This window comes from Salvelinus fontinalis, chromosome 39, assembly GCF_029448725.1.
Source record: "Salvelinus fontinalis isolate EN_2023a chromosome 39, ASM2944872v1, whole genome shotgun sequence".
NCBI classification, from domain to species: domain Eukaryota; kingdom Metazoa; phylum Chordata; class Actinopteri; order Salmoniformes; family Salmonidae; genus Salvelinus; species Salvelinus fontinalis.
The window spans coordinates 4,689,763-4,702,262 of NC_074703.1; the positions used below are offsets into that span (position 1 = coordinate 4,689,763).

The window sequence follows — 12,500 nt, forward strand, 5'->3', positions numbered from 1 at the left end:
AAGGGCTCTATAGAAAGGGAGTTAAATCTAGTAGGTGACAGCTATTTCACTCTACATACCTATTCTCTGTCACATAGCCACACACGGACTGTGGAATGCATAATGTGCATCCAAACTGCAGATGGAAACTTCATTCAGAACCCCTGTTTTTAATGCTTTTTACCCAAGCACCCTCGCTAAGTGATTAGAGTCACAGATATGAGCATGGCTCCTTTGGGTCCCCAGGAGAGACTAGAATGAATGGCGTGTCTATTGATAAGAGTGGGAACCAAACACCATGTATAGACCTGAACATTCTGCCATATCAACAAAGGCTCCAGCTGCAGGCTTGATGTATACTACTAGTCTCTCTAGACATCAGTGTGTGTGAGACAGTGGTGTGTGTGTGTGTGTGTGTGTGTGTGTGTGTGTGTGTGTGTGTGTGTGTGTGTGTGTGTGTGTGTGTGTGTGTGTGTGTGTGTGTGTGTGTGTGTGTGTGTGTGTGTGTGTGTGTGTGTGTGTGTGTGTGTGTGTGTGTACCAACTCCATTACCAACCATTTCAGGTCAAGCTCCTGAGCATATACAGCTCAGACCTGAGATTCTGTCCATTGACTCTGTATGGTTTCATCCCTACTGCTGGGGTTGTTCTGTCCTCTACAGTATATCTGCCCAGTCAGCAGTGTGTGTACAATCCTCTGACAGTAGCAGCGGCAGGGACCTGTGAAGCGTTGAAGGACCCCTGTTCTGACTGGACTCCTTCCAAACACACGCTCTGAGAAGATGATGAACAGGGATGATCCTGGAGGGAGAGGATGATGAACAGGGATGATACTGGAGGGAGTGGATGATGAACAGGGATGATACTGGAGGGAGAGGATGATGAACAGGGATGATACTGGAGGGAGAGGATGATGAACAGGGATGATACTGGAGGGAGAGGATGATGAACAGGGATGATACTGGAGGGAGAGGATGATGGACAGGGATGATACTGGAGGGAGTGGATGATGAACAGGGATGATACTGGAGGGAGAGGGATGTTACTGGAGGGAGATGGAGGGAGAGGATGATGAACAGGGATGATACTGGAGGGAGAGGATGATGAACAGGGATGATACTGGAGGGAGAGGATGATGAACAGGGATGATACTGGAGGGAGAGGATGATGAACAGGGATGATACTGGAGGGAGAGGATGATGAACAGGGATGATACTGGAGGGAGAGGATGATGAACAGGGATGATACTGGAGGGAGAGGATGATGAACAGGGATGATACTGGAGGGAGAGGATGATGAACAGGGATGATACTGGAGGGAGAGGATGATGAACAGGGATGATACTGGAGGGAGAGGATGATGAACAGGGATGATACTGGAGGGAGAGGATGATGAACAGGGATGATACTGGAGGGAGAGGATGATGAACAGGGATGATACTGGAGGGAGAGGATGATACTGGAGGGATGATACTGGAGGGAGAGGATGATGAACAGGGATGATACTGGAGGGAGAGGGATGATACTGGAGGCAGAGGGATGATACTGGAGGGAGAGGGATGATACTGGAGGGAGAGGGATGTTACTGGAGGGAGAGGGATGATACTGGAGGGATGATACTGGAGGGAGAGGATGATGAACAGGGATGATACTGGAGGGAGAGGATGATGAACAGGGATGATACTGGAGGGAGAGGGATGTTACTGGAGGGAGATGGAGGAGATGATGATGAACAGGGATGATACTGGAGGGAGAGGGATGATGAACAGGGATGATACTGGAGGGAGAGGATGATGAAAAGGGATGATACTGGAGGGAGAGGATGATGAACAGGGATGATACTGGAGGGAGAGGGATGATACTGGAGGGAGATGGAGGAGATGATGATGAACAGGGATAATACTGGAGGGAGAGTGATGATACTGGAGGGAGATGGAGGAGATGGAGGAGAGGATAATGAACAGGGATGATACTGGAGGGAGAGGGATGATACTGGGGGCAGAGGGAGGATACTGGATGGAGATGGAGGAGAGGATGATGAACAGGGATGATGCTGGAGGGAGAGTGATGAGACGGAGGAGAGCAGCAGAAAGAGGACTGAGGGAGATAGAGAGCAGGAGGATGAGAGACAGAGCGGGAGAGAGGGAGAGTGCCAGTTGAAGTGACGCTTGACTGAGCAGAGAGAAACATGTGGCGTAGTAGTGGATGGAGACGGAGCGGAGAAATGAAAAGCTTCCAAACAGAGAAAATGAAAGATAGAGAAGGAGTCAGCTGGCCAGTGTTTGTAGCGGAGGGAGGGAAGCGCAGAGGGAACGGCGGTGGGCGACGTTAGCGTGCAATCCTGCGCTCTGTCATGCGCGGCGAGCGGGACGAAGGGTTGCCATGGATCAGCGCTCAGACAGACTGCACATTGCCTCCCCATCACCAAGCTCTCTGCATGGGGCTGCAACTGTACAGACAACACTGTGGAGGGAAATAACAGTCTCAAGTTCAAGTCAAGTCCACGTCGGCAGTCAAGTCCCTTCAAAATAGATTCCTGTCTCAATGGGACTCACTTGGCAGCCAAGTAGAGATTCAAATCAAATCAAATGGTATTAGTCACATGCGCCGAATACAATAGGTGTAGACCTTACAGTGAAATGCTGAATACAACAGGTGTAGACCTTACAGTGAAATGCTGAATACAACAGGTGTAGACCTTACAGTGAAATGCTGAATACAACAGGTGTAGACCTTACAGTGAAATGCTGAATACAACAGGTGTAGACCTTACAGTGAAATGCTGAATACAACAGGTGTAGACCTTACAGTGAAATGCTGAATACAACAGGTGTAGACCTTACAGTGAAATACTGAATACAACAGCTGTAGACCTTACAATGAAATACTGAATACAACAGGTGTAGACCTTACAGTGAAATACTGAATACAACAGCTGTAGACCTTACAGTGAAATACTGAATACAACAGGTGTAGACCTTACAGTGAAATACTGAATACAACAGCTGTAGACCTTACAGTGAAATGCTGAATACAACAGGTGTAGACCTTACAGTGAAATACTGAATACAACAGCTGTAGACCTTACAGTGAAATGCTGAATACAACAGGTGTAGACCTTACAGTGAAATCCTGAATACAACAGGTGTAGACCTTACAGTGAAATACTGAATACAACAGCTGTAGACCTTACAGTGAAATGCTGAATACAACAGGTGTAGACCTTACAGTGAAATCCTTACTTACGAGCCCCTAAACAACAAAGCAATTTCCAAAAAAACAGATATGAATAAGAGATAAAAGTAACAAGTAATTAAAGAGCAGCAGTAAAATAACAATAGCGAGACTATATACAGGGGGGTACCGGAGCAGAGTCAATGTGCGGGGGCACCGGTTAGTTGAGGTAGGATGTACATGTAGGTAGAGTTATTAAAGTCTCCTGAGGGGGAATAGGTTTTGTCGTGCCCTCTTCACGACTGTCTTGGTGTGCTTGGACCATGTTAGTTTGTTGGTGATGTGGACACCAAGGAACTTGAAGCTCTCAACCTGCTCCACTGCAGCCCAGTCGATGAGAATGGGGGCATGCTCGGTCCTCTTTTTCCTGTAGTCCACAATCATCTCCTTAGTCTTGATCACGTTGAGGGAGAGGTTGTTGTCCTGGCACCACACGGCCAGGTCTCTGACCACCTCCCTATAGGCTGTCTTGTCGTTGCCGATGATCAGGCCTACCTCTGTTGTGTCATCAGCAAACTTAATGATGGTGTTGGAGTTGTGCCTGGCCGTGCAGTCATGAGTGAACAGGGAGTACAGGAGAGGACTGAGCACACACCCCTGAGGGGCCCCTGTGTTGAGGATCAGCGTGGCGGATGTGTTGTTACCTAACCTTACCACCTGGGGGCGGCCTGTCAGGAAGTCCAGAATCCAGTTGCAGAGGGAGGTGTTAAGTCCGAGGGTCCTTGGTTTATTGATGAGTTTGAGGGCACTATGGTGTTGAACGCTGAGCTGTAGTCAGTGAATAGCATTCTGACATAGGTGTTCCTGTCTCAATGGGACTCACCTAGTTAAAGGACAGATAAATACCATAGAATAAGTTCACGGTGCTATGTGTTGTAGCTGTCCCACGTTGTTATGATTGCATAATGAATGTGAATGCGTAGGCAGTAATGCAAGGTTGTTGTGCCCAGCATTCAATTTGACAGGCAAGCTATTTCACACAGTGGTAACATTGTACATAATTATGTGTTGTGAAGTTCATGGAAATACAGGTTTGCCGGTTGCACTGACCAATTATTAGACTACCCACCTATATTTGTTGTGTTGTTTTTATAGACGTACAGAGAAGTGGAAAATAAGTGATGCTTCATGGCTCTGCAGTGGTGGAGTGGTGTTGTGGGGAAACACGTCTACCAGTATAATGAGTGTCATTAACTTCCTGAACCAGCGAACCATAGGACTCCTCTTTGTGACACTGCAGGCCCAGATTAGGCCCAACATCAGAGAGCGTTGAACAGTGGATCTCATTCAGTCCCTTTAATCGCATTGTGCCACCATCTCTCTCTCTCTCTCTCTCTCTCTCTCTCTCTCTCTCTCTCTCTCTCTCTCTCTTGCTCTCTCTCTCTCTCTCTCTCTCTCTCTCTCTCTCTCTCTCTCTAGTCTGTGTCTACCGAGCCGTATGCCCAGTCCAGAAGAGAGCTCTCTTTGTACTGTAGCTGGCTGGCAGACAGAGAAATAGAGCTAGAGAGAGAGAGAAAAGGAGGGACAGCGAGAGGTCTGAGTGACCTGATTCCGTACTCTGTTTTTGGCCGTCGTTCAGATGCAGCAGAGCCTCATCTCTCATCCAGAGGCTTTTAGGAGGGGAGCCGGTGTCCTCCCCTGTGTCCTCACTCCACCCAGGGACTCTCCGTGTGAAATTGACCATAATGCGGAAGGAATCGTGTACCTGCAGAGGGAGGGAGCGTTAGACATGGAGTGAGAGAGGGAGGGGGCTGGGAGGAGGAGAGAGGGGACTGTAGGCAGAGAGAGAAAGAGATATGGAGGATGTGGGGGGGGAGTAAAGAGAGTAGGGGGGAGAGAATGAGAGTAAAAATAGTTTGATAGAGAAAGGAGAGAGAGAGACAGACAGGCAGGCAGATGGGGGCTGTTTTGAGGACTGGATATTATTTGAGTCTGGGTGACTGAGATGGGTGTCAAATGTCATGTTTTGTGCGGGCGTAATGAAAACGTGTCTGCTTCCTGAAAGGATGACAGACAGCAAGTATATTTCATTAAATTGCGTCGCTGCTCGGTGTGATTGGCATGTTAGGACGCTTCTCCAGAAATATCACGGCAGGTGTCAATAACTGGAGACGAGAACACACGTCTCGTTCTCTGTACATGCATGAGTGTTTGTCATGCACACACACACTAACACACACACATGCACGCACACTTCTCTCAAAAGTACCCACGTTACACCCTCCGAGGTATCAATCTGAAATTGGAGGAAAATGAATGAAATGTTCGCCACACATCTTGTTGTTGGTCAGACGAACCATTCCCTTTCCCTCCTCACATCTCCCTCCGTCCCTCCCGACTTTCTCATTTCTCATTTCCTCTCTCATAGGGCGGTTAACCCCTGACCCCTGGGTGATGAGGCTCCTTTGTAACCGCCGGTAACAATGATGAAAATCAAGTCAAGGGGCAGTAGCCAGCAGAAGATTTCTCTTCTTCTCTCATCTTTTCCTCTTTCTATCAGAGGAGTAAGCAGCAGGAGGGCTATAGATGAGGGGTCCACTGCTCTACCAACTAAAGCTCCAGATATAAGGGTGTCTGGGGATGGTGTGTTTATGTGCTCATGTGTGTGTGCCCTGAGCTATCGTCACGACGACAACGCCGGGCCAGGCTCTCTGTCTTGTGATGATGCATGGGCCGGCGGTAGAGAGGACAGCAGACAGGCCTGCAGAAAGACTAACGCTGCAGAAGGCTAGATGTGTCACATGGGATGACGCTGGAGAGACGAAGCAGGTACGGGGAGTAAAACATTTAATATAGAACAGACATGGAACGAGACAGTAACAGCGTCAGCAAACAGGTAACACAGACAAAAAACTATTAATGCAGCAGCGGGAACAGAGCAAGGGAACTGACAAATATAGGGGAGGTAATAAACAGATGATGAGTGAGTCCAGGTGAGTCCAATATCGCTGATGCGCGTGACGAGGGGAGGCAGGTGTGTCCACCGTAATAGATGATAGGAGTGAGTGATGCAGGGCAGACTGGCGCCCTCAAGTGCCAGAGGAGGGAAGAGCGGGAGTTGACGTGACAGTACCACCCCCCCCCCCAGGGGCGCCTCCCGGCAGCCCACCTGGGCAAACCGGCCCGAGACATGGGCGCTGAGCAAGCCGGTTGGGGCGTGGGAGCCCAACGATCTGGCAGGAGCGTGAGGCATGGAAGCCCGACAATCCAGCTGAGGCAAGACGCTTGTAGATCCCGCTGCAGCGAGGGAGACGTGATGCAGGGCAACCTGGCACCCTCGAGCACCAGGGGGGGAAGAGCGGGAGCAGATGTGACACTACCCCCCCTTCTAGGGGCGCCACTCGGCGTCCCACCTAGGCGATCCGGCCGAGACATGGGCACTGGGCGAACCGACAGGAGTGTGGGAGCCTGGCGAGCCTAACATCTGGTTGAGGCAAGAAGCCTGACGCCTGTCGAGGGAGCCCGGCAATCCAGCGGAGCGTGACGTGGGATGGAAACCTGCCAAGCCAACCGAGGCAACGCCCAGGAATCCCCCCCGACATCACCAACAAAACAAAAAACTAAAAAAACTTCTGGACCAGCTGGACGAATAAGAACTGACGATCCGGCTGAGGCCCGACATGGGATATGCGCCATCTAAGCCAACCGGGGCAAGGAAACTTCTCGAGCCAGCTAGGGCGTGGAAGCCCAACAAGCAGGCTAGGCACCCCCGGTTCCAATGGTTTGTTTACATGCAGAAGCTTACTGTTACCGACTTTGGTTTATAATGTAGTTTTTCTCGTGTCTAATCTTTCATTAAGCAGAGAGAGACGCCAGTGTTTCTGATGTATTAGATGGACCTAGACACAACCCTGGCTGAGATGGAAGGTTTGAATCAGCATAATGGTATGCCAGAAATGATTTGGTCTTATAATATATGATAACAGGTGATGATTTATAACCTGACCAGGTGATGATTTATAATCTGACCTCAGGACCTTTAATCACGGGAAGGAGAACAACATCTCCAACTGTAATATCAACTGTCTTTTATTCTCACAATAACCCAGCGCACTGCCTCCATATTGTCACGATCGTTGTAAGAAGCGGACCAAAGCGCAGCGTGGTTTGAATACATTCTTCAATATTTAATGAAGAACACTTAAACAAACTTACAAAACAAAACGAATAAGACGAACGTGACCACTATATAAACAATGTGCTAACATGCAACATAACATAGACAATAACCCACCACCCACAATACAAAACAGGCTACCTAAATATGGTTCCCAATCAGAGACAACGCAAAACACCTGTCTCTGATTGAGAACCATATCAGGCCAAACACATAGAAATATACAAACCAGACATACAACATAGAATGCCCACACAGATCACACCCTGACCAACCAAAACATAAGACATACAAAGCAAACTCTGGTCAGGGCGTGACACATATTAACCAAATGGGACTGTCCAGCCCAAAGCCCACTGTTCCAATCTGTCCATACAGATGGAATAAGGCCTATTGTCTAGCGTCGTTATTCTGGTATCAGAAGCCATACAGCATTCTCTTTTCTTATGACAGGTGGACATTCCCCAGACTGCATGTCGTCCATTTTCCAACCCACCATTCTATCTGCATATAATAGTCATTTGGCGGTTGCTTATATTTTTCCTGTTTCACACATGAACAAGTGGGAAGTCATAAACGTGTGAATTGGAACTGCGTTTTTTGGCATAGCCGACTCTCCCCGAGACACCCTTGGAGAATGGTGTCACGTCCAGGGTCAGTCATTATCAATGGCGACCCTGGAGCAATTAGGTTTAACTGCCTTGCTCAAGGGCACATTTTTCACTTTGTCAGTGCAGGGATTCAAACTATTGACCTTTTGATTACTGGCTCAATGCTCTAACCGCTGGGCTACCTGGCACATATGGCTGGGCTACCTGACACATATGGCTGGGCTACCTGACACATATGGCTGGGTTACCTGACACATATGGCTGGGCTACCTGACACATATGGCTGGGTTACCTGACACATATGGCTGGGCTACCTGGCAGATATGGTTGGGCTACCTGACACATATGGCTGGGTTACCTGACACATATGGCTGGGTTACCTGACACATATGGCTGGGCTACCTGACACATATGGCTGGGCTACCTGACACATATGGCTGGGTTACCTGACACATATGGCTGGGCTACCTGACACATATGGCTGGGCTGCCTGACACATATGGCTAGGCTACCTGACATATATGGCTGGGTTACCTGACACATATGGCTGGGTTACCTGACACATATGGCTGGGTTACCTGACACATATGGCTGGGCTACCTGACACATATGGCTGGGCTACCTGACACATATGGCTGGGTTACCTGACACATATGGCTGGGTTACCTGACACATATGGCTGGGTTACCTGACACATATGGCTGGGCTACCTGACACATATGGCTGGGCTACCTGACACATATGGCTGGGTTACCTGACACATATGGCTGGGTTACCTGACACATATGGCTGGGCTACCTGACACATATGGCTGGGCTACCTGACACATATGGCTGGGTTACCTGACACATATGGCTGGGCTACCTGACACATATGGCTGGGCTTCCTGACACATATGGCTGGGCTACCTGACACATATGGCTGGGTTACCTGACACATATGGCTGGGCTACCTGTCACATATGGCTGGGCTTCCTGACACATATGGCTGTGTTACCTGACACATATGGCTGGGCTACCTGACACATATGGCTGGGCTTCCTGACACATATGGCTGTGTTACCTGACACATATGGCTGGGCTACCTGACACATATGGCTGGGCTTCCTGACACATATGGCTGTGTTACCTGACACATATGGCTGGGCTTCCTGACACATATGGCAATTACAAAAGCACAGTAGCATGTCCAATTGCAAGGCATAAGAGCTGCATAACAGATGAAAAAAGAGGTGAGCGTTTCTTGTTTTTCCGATGATTTCTCCTCCCTAGAGGTGCAACACTGATTTGGCGTGGCGGTGTGAAAATAAGGAAGGCTCATTTTGTTTTGTTCTCCGATTCACTTTGAATATCTGTTTCTGTCGTTGGCATCTCTTGCCTTTACACTGGTGGTGTTGTGGGGGGATCTGCCTGGGATCTGCCTGTCAGACTAGCCGCTGGCAATATTACATAGGACTACTGTAACTTGACTGCAGTCTTCATCTCTCTCTCCCTCTCCCTTTCCCTGTCTATCTCTTTACATCTCTCTCTATCTCCCCCTCTCCTCTCTCTCTCACACACTCTCTCTCTTTCCTTCACTCCCTCCCTCTCTCTCACTCCTTCCCACTCTCTCTCTCCTCTCTCTCTCTCTCTCTCTCTCTCTCTCTCTCTCTCTCTCTCTCTCTCTCTCATTCCCTCCCTCTCTCTCTACCTCTCCCTCTCTCTCTCTCTCTCTCTCTCTCTCCTCTCTCTCTCTCACACTCCCTCCCACTCTCTCTCTCCTCTCTCTCTCACTCCCTCCCTCTCTCTCTACCTCTCCCTCTCTCTCTCTCTCTATCTCTCTCTCTCTCTCTCTCTCTCTCTCTCTCTCTCTCTCTCTCTCTCTCTCTCCTCTCTCTCTCTCTACCTCTCCCTCACTCCCTCTCTACATGTCCAGAAGGTAAGTCCCAGACAGTCTAAATAACACTGTGTCACTGAGACTAAACCCAGACAGTCTAAATAACACTGTGTCACTGAGACTAAACCCAGACAGTCTAAATAACACTGTGTCACTGAGACTAAACCCAGACAGTCTAAATAACACTGTGTCACTGAGACTAAACCCAGACAGTCTAAATAACACTGTGTCACTGAGACTAAACCCAGACAGTCTAAATAACACTGTGTCACTGAGACTAAACCCAGACAGTCTAAATAACACTGTGTCACTGAGACTAAACCCAGACAGTCTAAAAGGCCATTATGAACCTCTCTCCCTTCACATTCATGTCTTCTGACTCGGGAGATGAATTTCTGTGTTTTCTACTGGTCTTTACAACTGTTGAAACTGTTGTTTCTGGTCTTGGAGGAGATGCAGGGCTTGCAGGTTTTTACTCCAACCCAGCTGTAACACATGGAAAACAATGTTATTGCAGATGAAGGATGATAATAGTGTTGATGAATCAGGTGTGTTATTGCAGGGCTGGAGCCAAACCCACACTTTTGTCTCTATAAATCCCCTCCCTCCTACTTGCACAGACTTTGATAGCTACTTTATTGAGGGAAAATGTGCTCACTATGACTGAGATATGTGGTTGTCTCACCAAACTATCTGAAGATAAATGCACTAACTGTAAGTCTCTCTCACTGAACATCTACCATAGTCTTCTTCAGAATACACACTCTTCTTCAACAAGAAATAAGAAACACTTGATCACAAAAAAAGTTCAATAATGACTCTCTCCCTCCCCTCTCTCTCTCCCTCCCTCCAGCTCTTAACCATCGACGACAACTTCTGTGGCCTGGATATGAACGCTCCGCTGGGGGTGTCAGAGATGGTGCAGGGCATCCCTCTCTTCTCTGACTCCACCGACAAGATGACCTCGGTCATCGCCTATGTCTACAAGAACCACTCTCTGGCCTTCGTGGGCACCAAGAGCGGGCGCATCAAGAAGGTAGGCGGGCGGCCATTGATCCTATTACACTTCCCAGTGGTCTCCCACAAGGGATTGTGGAGGGCTACTAGGAGATACGAGGAGATTGATTTTCCACAAACGTACTGAGTCGGCTGTTTTCTCTTCGGGAGGGAGAGGTGGAGGAGGGGCAGTGTGTGTGTGTGTGGTGTGTGTGTGTGTGTGTGTGTGTGTGTGTGTGTGTGTGTGTGTGTGTGTGTGTGTGTGTGTGTGTGTGTGTGTGTGTGTGTGTGTGTGTGTGTGTGTGTGTGTGTGTGTGTGTGTGTGTGTGTGTGTGTGTGTGTCAGAGAGAGAGAGCATCTTGAGACCCCCTCAGGGGTTTTACTAATAGAGGCCTTTCTGGTGTTTCTGGACGTCCCTCCTGATCCATGGTCCTGTATAATACACGCTATACCATGACAATCTACTGTTCACTGTAGCTGCTACAACATCATTTTTGTCCACAACACGGAAATAGTCTCTAAAATGATACAAACCATACAACATTTTCCATTGAACAAATAAACTAAAGAAGTAGCTGCCATAAACAGATCAACTGTTAGAGACAGTGTTTTGAAGTGTGTGACTGTAGCGTGGGTGGATAGGCCTGGTGCAGCGTGTCGGAGCCCCAGCCTGGGCCCCTGCTGCCCCCAACGCCCCCCTCTCAGGGAGCCCTGTCCTGGGGTAATTGGATGATGCGGTGCTGGGGGGCTCTGGGCCTGCTGCTCTGCTTCTCTCTCTTCTCTGATGTGCTGACAGGGGTGTGAGCATACACACAGCCATGACTGAGACTAATCCTGGGCCAAGCCAGCTAGCCGCCCCTGGCTCTGAGGACAATAGTATTACAGAGAGAAGGAAGGAGAAGAGAGAGTGGTGTTGAGAGAGTGGTGCTGAGAGAAGGAAGCAGATGGAGAGTGGTGCTGAGAGAAGGAGAGGAGAGAGTGGTGCTGAGAGAAGGAAGCAGATGGAGAGAGTGGTGCTGAGAGAAGGAGAGGAGAGAGTGGTGCTGAGAGAAAGAGAGGAGAGAGGGGTGTTCAGAGAAAGAGAGGAGAGAGTGGTGCTGAGAGAAGGAGAGGAGAAGAGTGGTGCTCAGAGGAGGAGAGGACAGAGTGGTGCTGAGAGAAGGACAGGAGAAGAGAGAGTGGTGCTCAGAGGAGGAGAGGAGAAGAGAGAGGGGTGCTCAGAGGAGGAGAGGAGAAGAGAGAGGGGTGCTCAGAGGAGGAGAGGAGAAGAGAGAGGGGTGCTCAGAGGAGGAGAGGAGAAGAGAGAGGGGTGCTCAGAGGAGGAGAGGAGAAGAGAGAGGGGTGCTCAGAGGAGGAGAGGAGAAGAGAGAGGGGTGCTCAGAGGAGGAGAGGAGAAGAGAGAGGGGTGCTCAGAGGAGGAGAGGAGAAGAGAGAGGGGTGCTCAGAGGAGGAGAGGAGAAGAGAGAGGGGTGCTCAGAGGAGGAGAAGAGAAGAGAGAGGGGTGCTGAGAGAAGGAGTGGAGAGAGTGGTGCTGAGAGAAAGAGAGGAGAGAGTGGTGCTGAGAGAAGGAGAAGAGAGAGAGAGGTGCTGAGAGAAGGAGAAGAGAGAGAGAGGTGCTGAGAGAAGGAGAAGAGAGAGAGAGTGGTGCTGAGAGAAGGAGAAGAGAGAGAGAGTGGTGCTGAGAGGAGAA

The 12,500-nt window shown here is 49.2% G+C and overlaps 1 protein-coding gene across 2 annotated transcripts in view; it reads left to right on the forward strand.

Moving 5' to 3' along the window:
* Window positions 1-12,500, forward strand: part of LOC129838437 (plexin-A4-like) — an 89,842-nt gene that overhangs the window by 17,491 nt on the left and 59,851 nt on the right. Inside the window, exon 2 of one of the 2 annotated variants that reach the window (XM_055905383.1) lies at window positions 10,668-10,850. In XM_055905383.1, the coding sequence (XP_055761358.1) occupies window positions 10,668-10,850 (183 nt within the window). Of the gene's footprint in view, window positions 1-10,667; window positions 10,994-12,500 lie in introns of those variants that run through there. The other variant, XM_055905384.1, reaches the window with a different exon arrangement.